The sequence below is a fragment of the Magallana gigas genome, chromosome 10 (assembly GCF_963853765.1).
Source record: "Magallana gigas chromosome 10, xbMagGiga1.1, whole genome shotgun sequence".
Lineage (NCBI taxonomy): Eukaryota > Metazoa > Mollusca > Bivalvia > Ostreida > Ostreidae > Magallana > Magallana gigas.
In genome coordinates this window covers 1,361,655-1,378,356 of record NC_088862.1, presented here as the reverse complement: position 1 = coordinate 1,378,356, position 16,702 = coordinate 1,361,655, and the positions used below count along the sequence as shown (strand labels likewise).

The following is a 16,702-nucleotide window of genomic DNA, read 5'->3' as shown; positions in this document are numbered from 1 at the left end:
AATTTTAACATTTAAGTAAAGTTTCTTCCGTGATCTTGTCTTAAAATGATTTTGACTTTATCTCTATCGGACACTTTAGATATTTTGTTCAAACATCATTTAATTGAAGAAACTGAGAGAGAGAAAGAAAGAGAAAAATAGAGAGAGAGAGAGATTTCATTTGTAATTCACTAATATGTTATCGTTTAAAGTAATGCACATTGTAATAGAATCCAACAAAGCAGTTTCAGTCCACGTACTACACCTGTCAATCAAGTCAAGTCAGCCCGCGAGCTGCACCACGTTCTCTTTCCGTGATAAAGTTTTTCAAGTCCGAAGAAAATAGAAATATGTTTGACAATAAAGTATTTTATAGTGTTTTTAATGTATAATATGATTCTTACACACTCTATGTGTAAAAGTTGATTTGTTTACATACTACGTTATTTAAGCAGAAAACTACACGTGTAAAACCCGTCTCTCTCTCTCTCTCTCTCTCTCTCTCTCTCTCTCTCTCTGAGTGTAGATTTGGGTGCGAACAATATTGTGAAACATGAACAGATCCAATTTGTTTTTAACTTCTTTCAAGTCCAGTCCAATCATTCCCATTTCCATTTCTTTTTCATCCAATGATATTTTTTAATTGAGATTGCTTATCAAACTTTCAGAGAGTCGAAGACCCCCATCCCCCTTTTCCCCTACCTTCTTCGAGTTCATTGTTCATGCATTTAAAATTAAGACTTGTTATCAGAAATGTTATGAAAGTTTTTGCTTTCTGTACTTTAGTGAATAACCAATGGAAGCCTTAAGGTACTTGTATTTACATGTAACTGACTCACTACACCTTGGAATAGTGTCTCAAATCAACTTTTCTTGAAATTTTCTTGATTAGAAAAGATGCAATGTTGCATAATGCATCAAAAGTATATACATGTTAGTCATATAGGCGAAAATATATACAATTTTGTATTTAAACACTTATAATTTCAAAAGTTCGATGAAATTGAAATGAAACGCATGCAAATTTAAACTTGTTATTTGCGGTTCACAAGCCCGAAACTCATGCACAGATACCGGTATGTTTTACAACACAGATAGAGTTACTTCTCCCGTAAATATGCATGACGTCGCGTTAAAATTTCGACGTCTTGCTAAAAATGGAACAATTTTCAACATAAATTTTATGATATATATGTTTAAGTCACATGTATAAGTTATATACTATTGGATTTGATAAATACAAGGCTTTTTAAAATGTTTGGTGCTGTGCATATTTGAAACACGGCAAATTTCGGCCAATAACGTCCCTTGTTCTTTGTTCAATGGTGTGAGCCATACCAAACATGCTTTGACATCTTTGATGTTTGAATATTCTCGATCAACAAGTAAATGGGTTGTAGGAGATGTGGAAGGGGTAGGGGCGGATTTTAAAGGCATGATACCCTTTAACAATACATTTGTCGATTATTATTTTACTTGAAGGTGAACTGCTGGAATTCTCAATTTTAGCATCCATAGCAGACTGAAAACAAAAAAAATATTTTCAAAATCTAAAAAAATAAGTAATACAGAGTATTATAAAACGTGTTCTAGTAATATTATTATTAAACATTTCATGTTATAGCAGAGGTTCAATTTTATAAAATCCATAGATATATACATGCTGTGTTTACATACTTACATATAATTCATTGTCAGAATCCATTGGATTTCTATCCGTTACAGTGTTGAAAGCAGTGGAACGTACAGACATCCTCTAGATTCCAATAATATGAAAACACACAACAACTCGTTAATAAGCACCCTGTTAAATTTTGATGCATTTTGGACACATAAAATTTGCATTTCCATCAACATCTTCAGATAAGCACTCTGTGGGCTCCCAGCTGTAACACTAATCGCATTGGACCCAAAGTCTCCCCAATCCCAATTCTTCATCCTCTTGGTCTGTTCCCTGACATGCTTTACAATACGGTTTGGTGTCATCCTGTTCTAAGCCTACTGTACAATTTCACCACTGTCTTATGTTATTTTTAACAGTCTTATACTTGATTTTGTGAAATACTTCACTCTTCTATCTTTTTTTGTACAGTTTTCTTGTGTTGATTTGCTTATTTATTTCATGTACTGAAGTTTAGCTTTTTCGGCAAAGGACTTAATATCTGTCCCCAGTTGCTTTAAAGAAAACTGTCTGATACATGTACACTCTTTGGATGGCTGGTAATCAGTCTAATACAGACTGTCATGCTCTCCTTAAACATAACCATATCTGAATGTTCTATGATTTTGTTACTGTCCTCTTGAATAGTAGAATGTTCAGGCTGTTTGGTGTTCAACCGTAACACAGCTGCATCAGCAAGTAATTCAAGTCCTGATGTGCTACTTATCTGTCTGTTCCTTTATTTACCTGTTTATCTATTAACATACAAGTTGTGTCTACAGTCTTATTTATTAGAACCAATTTCATTTAAGTATTTTAAGCTAATTACAAGATATTAGACTGAGTGTGCATTCATTAATGATAGAGGGAGGAGATTTATCCAGTTACCAAAAATGCAGAGATTATGTATTTTTGGTAATTTGGACATTAAAGATGAGAATCACTTTTTTTTTTAAATGCTCGCTGTGTCTTAGATATAGGAAAATGCATATAAAAATACTATGTTTAAACTGCTAATAATTATTGTCAACTGAAAATACTACTGAATTAAGTAATCCAGGAATATATCTACAGAGCAGAAACACTTCACAGTTTTCTTCAACTGATGAGAGTATAATTACACCAGATCGGGTTTGTGAAAGTTTGTCTTTTTTTCATATGGGTAACAAAACCAGGAATAGCTTTTTTATCCAAATTATCTGTTTCCGTCTCTGTCAAACCAGGGTCGTCAAAGCCAGATATAAAATGTTTAAACTCATCTAATTTAATTTGTTCTAAATGCTACAAACGTTTGTGAAAGGAAATTGAGTTTCCTGTTGCAGTCAGTTAGTGGTGTTCCGGACAGCTCTCAGGTGCGTCGATCCTTGACGTTGCATCTTTTTTGGCTGATTGTGCTTAGCAGTCCCGCTCTCTTGACTCTGAGCTGGAGTTGAATAATGAGACACGGCGCGGTCTGGGTAAAATCGGGGAGCGGATCCTGGTAATTGATCGCATTTTTCTCCCTGAATATAAAGTGTTTCAGTGATCAGACTCGCACCTTTGCGGTCTGTCTTTGCTTGTCTTAAAACTGGATACAGTCGCCTTTTTTTCCTTTAATTTCTGTAGAGAATTGTTCGCTCACCCATAAACGGCATCCTTTTAGCAGCATGTTTGTCGTATAAGTTTTCGGTCTTTATAGTATGAAACTTTTGCAATGGTATTACGGACTGCTCCTTCAATTCTGACCAAATGCCCATTCTTTGAACTCTCTCAAATGGTATCTTGTAATCTACTTCGTATCTCTTTTGTAAAAAATCTTGAGTACTGCCTCTGTATCTTCTCACCTCTCTTCTGGGATTCTGGTGAAGAAACGTTTATCTGCATGGAGCGTGCTTTTAAATCCGTAAGGGATTTTTTTATTCTCTCAGTGGCTTTTTTCCCTGGGAAACATATACTTATACGCAAATGCTAACGTGCAATGCATTCCGACAACTTCCGCATATATTTGAAATCTCCCATATAACTCCTGTTTAAAGCATAAGTACATGTAGCACCCATTTTATTTTATTGTTTATGCTTGTGTTTTCTTCAAAAATCGAAAACATCTCACCAATCATGCCACGCCTACAGATTTGATGTTTTTATGTATATTGATTTCACAATGACTAGACTCTCAAATATGTTGAATTAGGATGGCTCTATACACCACTTTCTGATGATGCAGTACGCAAAAAGCATGTAACTCAGGTACTGGCTGATTAAACTGAGGCGAATTGTATAGGAACTGCTCTTTTGAAATATTTGTTACATGAATAGATTTGAAAGTAGGTGTGGGACACCTTCATGTTGTGTCGTATTTTTTATCGAAATAAACAATGAAATCAAGTATAATTTTATAAATAGTTTCTTTTTCCCTCATTGTCATCTAACAGCGTAGCGCAGTTGGTTACAGGGTTCACTACGGACTTGTAAGTCATGAATTCGAATCACACTGGAGATTATGAAATTTTTATTTTCCAAAAATTTTTAAAACTTATTTTTGGTTAAATATTGTGAAGAAAATTCTAAATCAGTGAAAGTATTTCAATTATAATGTTCTTTAATCAACATTAATATCGACGGGTGTTCCATATCACCTTAATGGAATGGGAGGGTGGCTTTGAATTTCTCTCGGGTTGGGATACTTAAATCGTAAAAGTTAACTTTCCCCTTTATTTATTTGACTTAGTGTTGCATTAAAGCGTATATATTCACTTATATAGACCTACAATAAAATGTGTTTGTATTTATCAGTCCAATTTGGAAATTTTCTTCAATTCAGAAATTGAAAAGTCCCCAACGTGTTTTGACCTTAGGACTTAGGAACGATAACTCTTACCCGAAGAACTTTCTTACCAAATAAAATTATCAATATTTTTTGTTGTGTTTGTTTGCAATGATTTTCATTCAATTTTTTGTCACATTTATTAAAATACATTTTCTTGTAAATCAAGCAGTCTTTTCAGATGATTTTTCAACAGAGTAAGAAGATAGGAAAATTATGTTTTGGGGAAATACAAAAAAAAATTTGCAATAATAAAATTGTTGAATGTTATGAAGTCACTGTGTTTTTGTTATGTGTCTTAAGGAAATATACATAATAAGACAAAAAAATATTCAAATTTGTTAAAAGTTTACTTTTTAAAAAGTATTTTACAAAAACACGAAAAAACATTAAAAATTCTTTTAAAATAACTATAGTATCACTATCATCATTTTGATATTTGATAAGTATATGTTTTGTGGTTTTCTGTTGATAATTGGAATAAACTGTTGGTGTATAGAGACACCTTAATGGAAATGTAAAGTTTGATTTTTGAAACTTTCTTTTATAAATAGGAGACTGATATTAGTTCTAAATTATTCCAAATTATTTCTTCCCTTTTTAGGGGGATTTTTTTTATAGAAACTTGAAAATCTTGGTTTTTTATGTGCGAACAAATGAACTGTTCTTAAATATATTAGGTTTTTATATTTTTAATAAAAGTTAATATAAGGTCTTGGAGTACAGAGTGTGTAGTGATGTTTGCTTTGGAATATTTAATTAAGGTCACACAAAAAAAATGAATCATAAAAATTATGAAATTAAAAACATGTCATTGATCAACGAACGTTAATTGCTGAATAACAAGACAATTCTAAAACAAGAAAAGGACTATTTTTTCGTGATCTTGGGTAATAATCAGTTCGTTTCAGTGACCCATGCTGTTTCTAACTAACTGATATACTTACAGGTGCGTACTTACTTTGTTTACTTTAAACAAAATTGGTATAAATGAACTAATGAATAATTTCCAAAACCGCACACAAAAACAATGAAAATGTGTTTTCACCACGGTCTATATATTATTGCAATTCAACAATGTCCGAAGATCAAAGCAAATTATTTGCTTTCTTGAATACAAAATGAGTGATCAACAAGATTTTAAGGGTTTTTATTACGTATATATAATTAAAAGAATACGTGCTGACTTTTTTATCTTTAAAATTAGGTAGAAATAAACACTTGTAAATAATGGATGTAAACCCAACACCCACACTCACAAAACTAGACAATAAACAGGACTGGCGCTATCACCAAAAGGTTAAAGCGTCACTGCAGTTCATCGTGTCAAAAAGAGAAAACAATGTCATTTTTTCATGAATGAAAATATGTCAACAACATAACTATAATATTAAATAACTCTTGCGTAAACAATCATACGAATTAGTGCTTACTATTCTTTTTACAAAATAAGATAGAGATAAACTTGAAAGAAAAACTCACACAAAACAATCAACAGGTGTTGTCATTAATAGGGCCTCGGTAAATCAGGATAGCTAGTCTCGCCGAGGGCCGTGTCATCAACACACCGTTTAGCAAAGCAAATAAAAGTGAAGTTTAATGTATGAATTTTGAAAAATGAGCTATATTATCGATCATTATCACCAACCGCTTGCAGAGAGTTTTGATCAATTTTTAACAAATGCAAATTTATGATACATTAGTACTTGTAGCTATATATTGAACCATATACACTGTGAACAGGCATTGAACATGTAATACATTGTAACTTAAATTTTAAATAAAAGGTTGACTAAATATAGGTCAAACTTATAATGGGTGACATGTTCGTACAGTAACAAACAAGACACAATGTTGTGGATAACTTATCTTTTATTACTGATGACGTCAGATGAATACATTACGGTGCGAAGTAGCAGCAAATTGAAGAAAAAACATTGCAACAGATGAACTTAAAATTTGCACATCCAAAACTTTACAATAAAATTCAAACTTTTTGAAAGATTTTAAGTTATTTACAATGAATTTTAAAATCATTCTTACTGTCAGTCGAACAATCTATTTTCTATAGAAATGTTACCGTTAATATCGTTACTCTCCCCTTAAGATGAGAAAAAGTGATTTTGATAATCTATGAAATGAAAGAAAATTAAATTTCGTTACTCAATAGTCACACTATTAGTTTAGAATTTCTGATGATCTATTAAATGAAAGAAAATAATATTTCGTTATTCAATAGTCACTGTATTAACTTAGAATTTCTGATGATGTATGAAATTAAAGAAATTAAAATTTCGTTGTTCAATAGTCACAGTCTTAACTTTAAAAAAAGAGAAAATTAAGGTATTCCATTCCTGATCAAGAATTGTAAATGATTGTTTGTTGAGATATTTCAAACATTTAAATAAACAGTACATATATATATATAATTTTAATAAATCGTTGAAATAATCTACACATGTAAAACACTACTCAAATGTATCATATCAATTACGATGTTTTAAAAATATTCAGCATTGATCATAAAATTGAAAAAAAAACCTCGTAAGCATGCACGTGTAATGATTGCAGCCATCTTTGGATTACCCTAATTATTTGTAGACGTATAGGAAGATTTAAAGTTTCATTTCGTTAAGCATCTGTGAAGATATGTTTCCTGGAGGGTCTAAAAGAACTCTGAAATCAAAACACAAACTCATAAGCTGCTCGCGTCTGTATGTATTGTTTTTCTGACGTCATCAACCCACAAGACCATGAACAAAGGGTATGCCTAGCAGAGATCTAAAGTAAAAGTTCCCAAATTTTATTCGAAAGAATTATAATTAAATGGAATTCATCCATAATATACGTTTTTACCTACGATATACTTGTGTTTCAGAATATTCTAGATTCACAAGTTCGACCTGGATATTGATTTAATTTAAAATTCACCTGAAATAACCATACACCACAATAACAGATTGGAATTTTTAGACTTAAGTAAAAAATGTGTACCTTTAACGGGACGAAAAACTAAGGATATACACCGTACTTCAAGTAAATCAAATATTCACTAAATACCAGGTTATTTATTGATTCTGCAGATATACAATTAAATGAGACAGTTTTATTTGTTGTTTTTTATTAATGATTTGAATACTACAGTGTAGTACTGTTTTACCTTAGTTCCCCAAATACAGCCTTCTGACCTAAGGTGGTATCTACTAGATATGAAATTAATTTCCATTACTCTTATTAGCTTCGCTAACCTGTGGTTAGTTCATCTGTACGTCAGCGGTAGTGATTGACAGTGGGGTCAAACTATCATCCTAGATTCTTCGCAAATTATTGACTCTTATTTTGCCTTTGGTTTCACCATATGTTAAAAAAATAAAATAACATATTTGTCACGATTTTTCCTACGGTAGACAGCCCGTGAAGAATTACCTGTTTACGGTGACCTACAAACGGCCGTTCACTCCTTCATCATTTGCATTGAAATCCTATATATACCGATGTGTTCCTACCAAAATTTCAAATTATTCGTGTCTTTTGAAAAGGTAAGTGAAATGTATGTTGCTTTTTTATAATGCAATGTTTGATTTCAAAGTAAGACATAGCAGATATATATACTTTTCCTTTAATTGACTATATTTACTTTAGTCTTCTCTGTTGTATACATGTAGTATGTGTCGTAATCGTACATGCGCTTAGTTTACTCCTTTTCTATGAATACATCACACAGTACAGGTTTGACTCTCTTGTGGCTCTCTGACATGACCTAACTCTCTATCTGATTGCGCTTCATACTACATGTACATGTATTACATACAATTTACACACTCCATATCGCGCAGGTGCTTAGATTGATGTTATTCGCTTAACTCTATAAACCAACATTAAAAGGTTTGAATATTGTGTAAGACTGTGTCTTAGAATAATTATGATAAAGCTCTGTGTGATAATTAGATATATGTATATACAATGTATATGTCCTACACGTTTTTTACCTGCGTTTATCACTATTGAACTCTTTTAGCGTTGTATACCACACTGATACATATCTTATTATTATACTTTCATGTTGAATACTGAAATCTGATTGGTTTAGACGCAGTTTTTTATCTGTTCTATTACCTTCAGCGTTTGCGAAACACTTTTCAACGGGTAACACAATAAATTGTTACATGCGCGTACATTATGCGCGTAAGGTTCGCCGTATAATTTACGTCATTCCTTTTTTAAAGCAGTAAAGTTTCCTTTAAAATTGATATTCAGTATAATTTATTTACAAAAAATACCTGTTTGGGTGGGTAACAGATGAAATTGACATCCCTCGAAAACCACTGTCAACCTTTGATTTGCGTCGGTTGACAATGTTTTTTCTTAGAGTGTCATTTTTAAGTGTTACCCCCACCCCAAACAGGCACTTTTTATTTATACATTATTATGTATTGTGTATACATCCTACAAGTACATGGGGTATTTTATTCAGTGCTACACCAAACAACATGTTGAAGCTTTATCTGATCGCGTTACTCTGGGGAATCAGCCAGGCAGCCAAAATTGATGCCAGCAGAACAGCAGGTAAAATAGAAATTATCCATTATTTAAAAGATATTTTGCCTATTTACTTCAGCCTCTACCTAAAGTCATATGCAATTTAATATCTTATTCGTGTTTTAAAAAATTGGAAGTTGTCATCAAGTATTAAAAGATACAATAAATCAGAACTCGTGTAATATGCTGATGAATAAAATTTTAGTCCTAACTTTAAAAAGTTGTATAGTACGATCAAATCATTGGGCAATGTAACCGTCTTATTCACCCCTGTTCTTTGGTACGTTATACAGAAGTGGACATGGAAGTGAGAACAGACCTAGCGGTCTTAGTAAACACCAGCATGGCCGACGTAAGCGACCGGGTGACAGCGCTGGTCAACCAGTGTAACAACTCAGTCAATGCTGCCATCACCTACTGTGGGAATAACTGGTGAGAGAGAGAGAGGAGAGAGAGAGAGGAGAGAGAGAGAGAGAGAGAGAGAGAGAGAGAGAGAGAGAGAGAGAAACAGACAATAACACACAGATTGATATAGATGTAGAAACAGATAGACAGTCAAGTAAAAGAGAAAGAGGTAGTGATAAGGTTTGAGCAGATATTTAACGTTAAACAAAAACAGGACACGAGCCTCGTTTATATGGCAAAGAATTGTGAGCTCTGTGTCTTGATTATAACTCTACGACTGACTCGCAAATTTCATTTGATGAATAGAAATCCATCCTTAAACCATTGTAAATAATAAAAACAAAACAATAGAATGTGACCACGCCTCTTTAAGACTAAATATAGAGATTGTCTCTATGGACCTTTATAATGCTTAACTTAAATAATGTTAAAATATTTACACATTGGACGTAGCTTTTTATTTTTTTTATTTTTTACAGTCAGGGCAGCGGAGGAGGAGGAGACGCAGCGACCCAAGCCATGGAAGCCATATGTAAATGAAATCTCTTACTCTCTTTCTCTCTCTCATTCTCTCATTCTCTCTCGTCTTTCTCCAAAACGAGGTCGAGTTTGATTCGAGTGCGCATGCCTTCGCGCAGTTTTTTTTTTTAGCTCACCTCAATTGAGATTTTTCCGTTGTCTGTCGTAGTCCTTGTTGTTGTCGTTGTTGTTTTCGTTGTAAACTTATTACATTGTCATCTTTTTTTCTGCCGATTTCAACCAAACTCTGCACAAAGCATCACTAGGTGAAGGCAGTTCAAGTTTGTGAAAACGAAGGTCCATGTCTTTCAAAAGATGAGATAAATTATAATTATTGAATTTGCTTGGTGTTTTTCAAAAATCTCCTTCTCAAAAATATTTTGCCGAAAAAAGCCATCCCCAAGTAGTGTAGGTTCAAGTTTCTTCAATTCAAAGTCCCGGTAGGTAGGGTGGGCTACTGGGAGGGGGGGGTCAAGTTTCACATCGATTTTATATAGAGAATACACTTAAATACATTTGAATATATAGAGAAAGTCTTTGAAAGCCTTCTCAAAAACGTTTGGGCAAGAAAATCTCAAATTTGTTGTGAATCATCCTCAAGTAGTGTAAATTCAAGTTTGGGTAAATCATGGTCCCCGGGGCTAGGTAGGGAACACAATGGGGGATGAATTTTTACTTTGGAATGTAGAGAAAATCTTTGAAAAACTTCTTCTCAAAAACCATTGGGACAGAAAAGCACAAATTTGTGTAAAAGCATCCTCTGGTTGTGAAGATTTAAGTTTGTTCAAATCATGAATTTCTGGGTATGATGGGGCAACAATGGGGGGGGGGGTGTTAAAATAAAAAGATATAAACCTCTGAAAAAGCATTTAGCCAAAGAAAAGGTAAAACTAATGTGAAAGTTCAGATTGTGCAGATTGGAGTTGGACATGGTTTTCTGGAAAAAAGTGTCACCAAAGAGGATGGGTTTAATATAGGAATAAGGAAAAACCAACAACGAAAGGGGTTTGGTAATACATGTATGTGGATTAAAAATCGCAGACATTTTAACTTTTCATGTTACATTTAGATCTACTGTGCTAAATTGTCAAGATATATTGAATTTGATATCGTTATACTCATTCAATCTGAGTTATGGCTATTGTTGCTCAGGTGAGCAATGTGCCCCTTGCCCTCTTGTTTTGCTTCAATATTAAAATAATACGTCACGTTAATGTGTTAAAGAGGTGTAATTTTGTGGAATATTGGGGTAAAATTGTTAAATGTGGATACATGTAATAACATTATAATTTTCAAGTAATGAAAACTATGCATGAAGTTGAGGAAAATGAAAGAAGATTTGGTCCATCAATTTTTAAAAAAGAAATCATAAGCACTCTTAACAGTTTATTGATTTAAAGAGCATGGTACAATTTCAGTCATATTTTAGTGAATTTTAAAAATATCAAAAACAATTGAAATGTAACGTTTATTTACACAAGAATACTCATAAATTAAGAATCTATAAATAGTTACATGATTAGACTTTCACAAGGTTGATTGTGACGTCATAAACCATGCATTTTCCCGTAATTTTCATAAAACTGAGCAGAAGATATATGTTCCCTAGAGGTATATGTACGTTTTTGGGATATTTGAACAAATTTTGGATTTTAGGGCAAATATTGAAAGAAACTGTTGCTTATTCTTTTATTATTTCTACGTAAATCCACAATGCGCCAAATGATAAAGTAATGTAGCTGTGAAACTTTATACAGACATTTCTACGTCATATCAGGAATTGACAAAAAATTATCTCCATCTGAAGTTTTCGTTTTTGGACAAATTGAATTTCTGCGTAATTCAATTATTTTTTGGTTTTGCAGTACAAAAGTTGGCTCCAGGTTTTAATAAGATAGAAGGTATGACTTACATAATTAAAATGATAAATTATCTTAATTATCAACATAGGTATCATAAAAAATCACAGCGAGGCTGTTAATTTTGAAATACGTCATACATTTAGAATTACATAATTATAAATGCTTTGTCATTAATACGGCCTTTTTTTCAGGAGGCATCAATAAAGCGAAAACTGGAATCGTAACAGAATTTAATAAATTTAAAGGTAAACAATCTCTCTCTCTCTCTCTCTCTCTCTCTCTCCATCTCTCTTTCTCTCTCCGTATGTTTTTCTTTTTCTGTGAATATATGCCGTTATTCTGAAATCATTCTTGTCGTTTCAGATACGGTTAAAAAAATCACCTCTGAAAGCACCTGGAAGAACATTGGATGTAAGTGTAACGTCCAATGTTTAGTGCATGAACACATTTTTAGGAGTATTGATTGCATATGTTTGGAAGTCGTCAGTCCTATAACACACTAGACCTCGCAGACAAATTGAATATCTATATATTTTATCACATGTTTATCTCAATATACGGTGGATATCACTCATGGGATAAATTTTTCATATTCCACTGTGTGTTCTTACGACATGTGACGTCATAATTAAACATTACGTTGGTTTAGGCGGTTGATTGATGTAAAATGAAGAAGTAAATAATCAATTCAGTTGAGGGGGGTTGAGATGTAAATATGAAACTTTTAATGCTGTTTCATTTGTCATGAATTCATAAAAATTTGTTCGAAAATGAAATGTTTGTTTGTTAAATTTCAAGGAACTTCTTTTTCATGCGTTAAGTTGTTGACGTCTTGTAGTTAATGTGTTGTGCGGCTCACCATTATAATTTTTTCAGGAAGATTGAGGTTTAACAAAAGATTGAAGTTTAACTTGTGGTAAAATGTGTGATAAAAAGAATCTCTCTTGATTTGCGATGGTATATGATTTTTATCCAACTCGTTGTGTGTTTTCTATCCCCTCGCCAAGGCTCGGGCATAGAAAACACAACTCGTTAGATAAAAACCATATACCATCGCAAACCATGAGAGATCCTACATATATTCATATTGATGTGTATGTTACTGAAATATTTGTGTGTCGTCGCCATTATATAGGCTCCTAGTCAGGAATTTGATACATGGAACAGCCATATTAACTTGTTATTTAGTTGGATATCGCGACTGAAATATAAGGCCAGAAACTTCATGGAGAAAACTCCGTTCTTAACTTAATATATAATTTTAAGATTTCGCGATTATTTTTCATAAGTAAATATTCCATTGGTTATGTAAGTTGTAATGTTTCAAATAATCTTGCAATAACAAATATATTCAAACGAGTTTTCCAATACACACATTAGGGGAAATATACACAGAATGTAAATATATTTATTGGTGATCTAAAATCTGAGCTATTATTGGTCTGATTTTTCTAATTGTGTTATGTTTATTTCAATGTACTTCATAATCATTCCTTTCATACAAAAACGAGCATTGAATATTAATAATACTAATCTTATATAAATAATATTAATCTAATATAGCTAATACTAATCTTGGGGTTTCTGTTTTTTTCAGCAACTGTTCTCGATAAGCTGAAGGAAGGCACTTGTAAGCTATTAGATCTTATTTCCCTTTTCTTATCTTTAAATAACACATTATTTTTTTCTATAAGACTTTTTTACAATTAGAGAAAAAATTATGGTCTGAGAAGTTAATCCAGAGGTTAAATTATTTTCAATTTTTACAATGTACGCAGCAAGAATAAATATGAATTTAAAAAGTCAACAATTATATATATTTGATTCATTGTCAATCAGATTAATTATTATATGTATAAATAATCCATCTTAATTTATATATCTTTACTTTTTGTGTATAGCCAAAGCTTTATCTGGTCTGAAAACAGTTACAGGTAAATTATGTTATCAGCACATTTTTGTACTTCTGTTGAAATTAATCAACAAAATTTCGTTGTAAAGAATGACTACTCGATTTCATTTTGTTACGAAATAAACATTTCAAGAAGTTTGTTCTCTGCTAATAGTAATGTGTTTTCTTTTCCATAGGTGAAATTGGATCTAAAGCAAAGGAATGGAGCAACACAGTTGGAAGTCAGTTCTCTCTCTCTCTCTCTCTCTCTCTCTCTCTCTCTCTCTCTCTCTCTCTCTCTCTCTCTCTCTCTCTCTCTCTCTCTCTCCGTCCCTCTCTCTATGTTTATCAACATACATGTACATACAAACAATTCATGACTTTCAGATTGGTTTAAGGACACCTTCAAGATCAGAAGACGTAAGAGGGCCGCGGCTCTGTCATGTGACCTCTGTACCACCATGTCCACTGGTTCTTCTGAGGACGTACTCAACGCCGGTAACTAGAGATCAGCTTGCTTTTTTTCTGTCCCTTACTCTGTCTTTTTCTCTCTCTCTTCATTTTTCTAGTTCTCTATCCCCGCCTTTGAGTCTGTCCGTCTCATTCTCTGTTATATCTTAACCTTAAATTTCTCTTTTTTATCTCTCTTTCTGTCTCTCATGTGATGATTGAACACGTTGTTCATGTACCCACTTTTTATTCACTCTGCTTTTGTGCATTTCGCCCTGTTTTCAGTATGTGGTACCGACGTCAGCATGGAGATCGCCGTCCTGACCCAGTCTCTGGAGAAGATGCTGACTCTGATGACCTCTATATCGACTGATCCTCTTGTCACAGAGGTACATTTTTATATAATACAGTTCAGGAACTGAAAATGTCGTGGAAGCTGATTTTTTGAAAGTTATCTTGTTTTGGATTTATGTCTGTATTTTCAAGGTTTTTTCATTTGCTTTTAGAAATTTTACTGTACGTGCTCTCTACAATATATGCCCCGGTTGGGGGAATTACTTTCCATAGCAGTCAATTCGATATTAATTATCAATTCAAGACTTCCGTTCGTCTTTTTAAAAGTCAATCTTAGCTGAAAACAAATCATTGAATAAAGGAAACGTTGTACATGTTCTACTGTTAGGTGAGTGTAAGACATCTGCATCGCTCACGAACGTCATTTTTCACTCTGTAGATTAATACAGACGAAACGAAGGTCACGTACGGTGCTGGCCCCACCGGAGAGTTCCAGGTAATGACCCCGATTAAATCGGTCCTCTACACGGTGAACGGGACCACTACCACAGTCGCGGGCACTGATAAAACTGTCAACATCATGAAGACCAGTGACATCGCTGACGAAGTACTCACACTCGTCAATGATGACTACTTCGCTGTTTAATTTGGATGACGTCACAGATAGATAAGCCGTCATATTTTGAGCTAGATATGACGTCATGCTATTTTCTGTAGTTTTCTGTAATTGATGCCGAGAAGTCGCTGTTGTTAATATTTATATTTGCAGCATGACTTTGTTTTAACTTATGTTTGAATAAATAATTTGTCATTAAAAACCACATTTTTTGTTAATTTGATGTCAAATGTTTTCATGCATGTTCACTTAGAACATAAAACTTCTAATAATATTTTTTAAAATGATATTTAAAGCAATGAACTATAGAAACAGATTTACAAATTATTGTATATATATATATATATATATATATATATATATATATATATATATATATATATATATATATATATAGTTTTCAAATAATCTTAAACGATTATTCAATACACAACTGCATAAAATATGTTTATGATAATGAACAGTTTTATTATAATATCTTATTTTTGCAAGCATATAATATCATTATTCAATTGCTGTCATATGATCGTGCTATAAGTTCTGATAAGATTTTTTATCCTGCTCAGGTAGAAAACGTGAAGACAGCTCGATAAGTCTCGCCCTCTGTGTTTTCTTACCCGCGCCCATATATTTCGCTTATATTTCGCGAAGTAACCATGTATTTTACATATAAACGTTACTATATTAAAATAGTTCATCATTAGTAAATACAATTATTGGCAAATGCGACATTATGACATCACAATTGCGAAATCAACGCCTGCACAATATGAACCAACTATTTTACTAATATGCTCTTGTAGAAAATGAATTTTTGATGTATTATAATGAAGCAGTTATAGCCTTTTGATATCGGTCAATACATAATTTATAAACTTGATGAGAGTATATCAACCTCGGACTGTGTCGTCATATGTTTTCGATAGCTATAGTCTATTTTGGTCCCGTGACTTTTCTCCAAAATAACGTCATTTTCCAAATTACTTTTTAAAAGCGGGCTTATAGAATCTCCTTTCATTTTTAAACATATATACTGTTAAAGTTATGTAGTGTGAAATGGTTAAAATCACACAATTACTCAAGTGATTAGTAAAATACTAATTTTTAATATTACTTTAGTGAAAGTCACAAAATTGCTCCCAATCCTAACTATAATATCACGGTATGCAAAAATACTTATTGTCCAGTCAACTAGATCTCTGATGACGTATTAACTATTTATATGCTAAAATAATCATATTACTTAACAAATTTTTCTTACTCGGGAATCTTAGGAGCGCTACTGGTAAGGCAATAATTTTTTCTGAAATAAATCGTTAAGAATAATCATACTTATGACGATAGGGTAATAATCATACTTGGTTATTTAAAGTTACAGGAATAACTATATAACGACATAAGTGAAAATAAAAGCTTTGAAAACATTAGAAAATAGTACAGCATATATTCAAAAGGTTATATCACATTAAGGTGTAACTATTATTGACAAATTAAAATCGTTGTTGAATCCTACTTGAAACATATGACGCCCATTTTCATTGGTCAACTGCGGCACAAGTTTATCAGTAGCTTGAAACTGCCTCGATTTTGTATCGGCGATTTTCGATGTTGTCCGAGAATAAAAATGATATACGAAGTTTCGAAATTGTTAACCAAAGAGACAATCAGTAAAGGCAGCGTTGAT

At 32.7% G+C, this 16,702-nt stretch overlaps 1 protein-coding gene across 1 annotated transcript; it reads left to right on the top strand.

The window, feature by feature from the left end:
• The first annotated feature begins 7,852 nt into the window (after positions 1 to 7,852).
• On the top strand, positions 7,853 to 15,215 carry LOC105342423 (uncharacterized). The gene is made up of 13 exons (XM_034454855.2): positions 7,853 to 7,981; positions 8,917 to 9,008; positions 9,275 to 9,413; positions 9,866 to 9,918; positions 11,771 to 11,806; positions 11,959 to 12,012; positions 12,131 to 12,178; positions 13,365 to 13,397; positions 13,669 to 13,701; positions 13,856 to 13,900; positions 14,046 to 14,156; positions 14,394 to 14,497; positions 14,842 to 15,215. The coding sequence occupies exons 2-13, from the start codon at positions 8,933 to 8,935 to the stop codon at positions 15,046 to 15,048; spliced, it is 939 nt and encodes a 312-aa protein (XP_034310746.2). The 5' UTR covers positions 7,853 to 7,981; positions 8,917 to 8,932; the 3' UTR covers positions 15,049 to 15,215.
• The last annotated feature ends 1,487 nt before the right edge of the window (positions 15,216 to 16,702 follow it).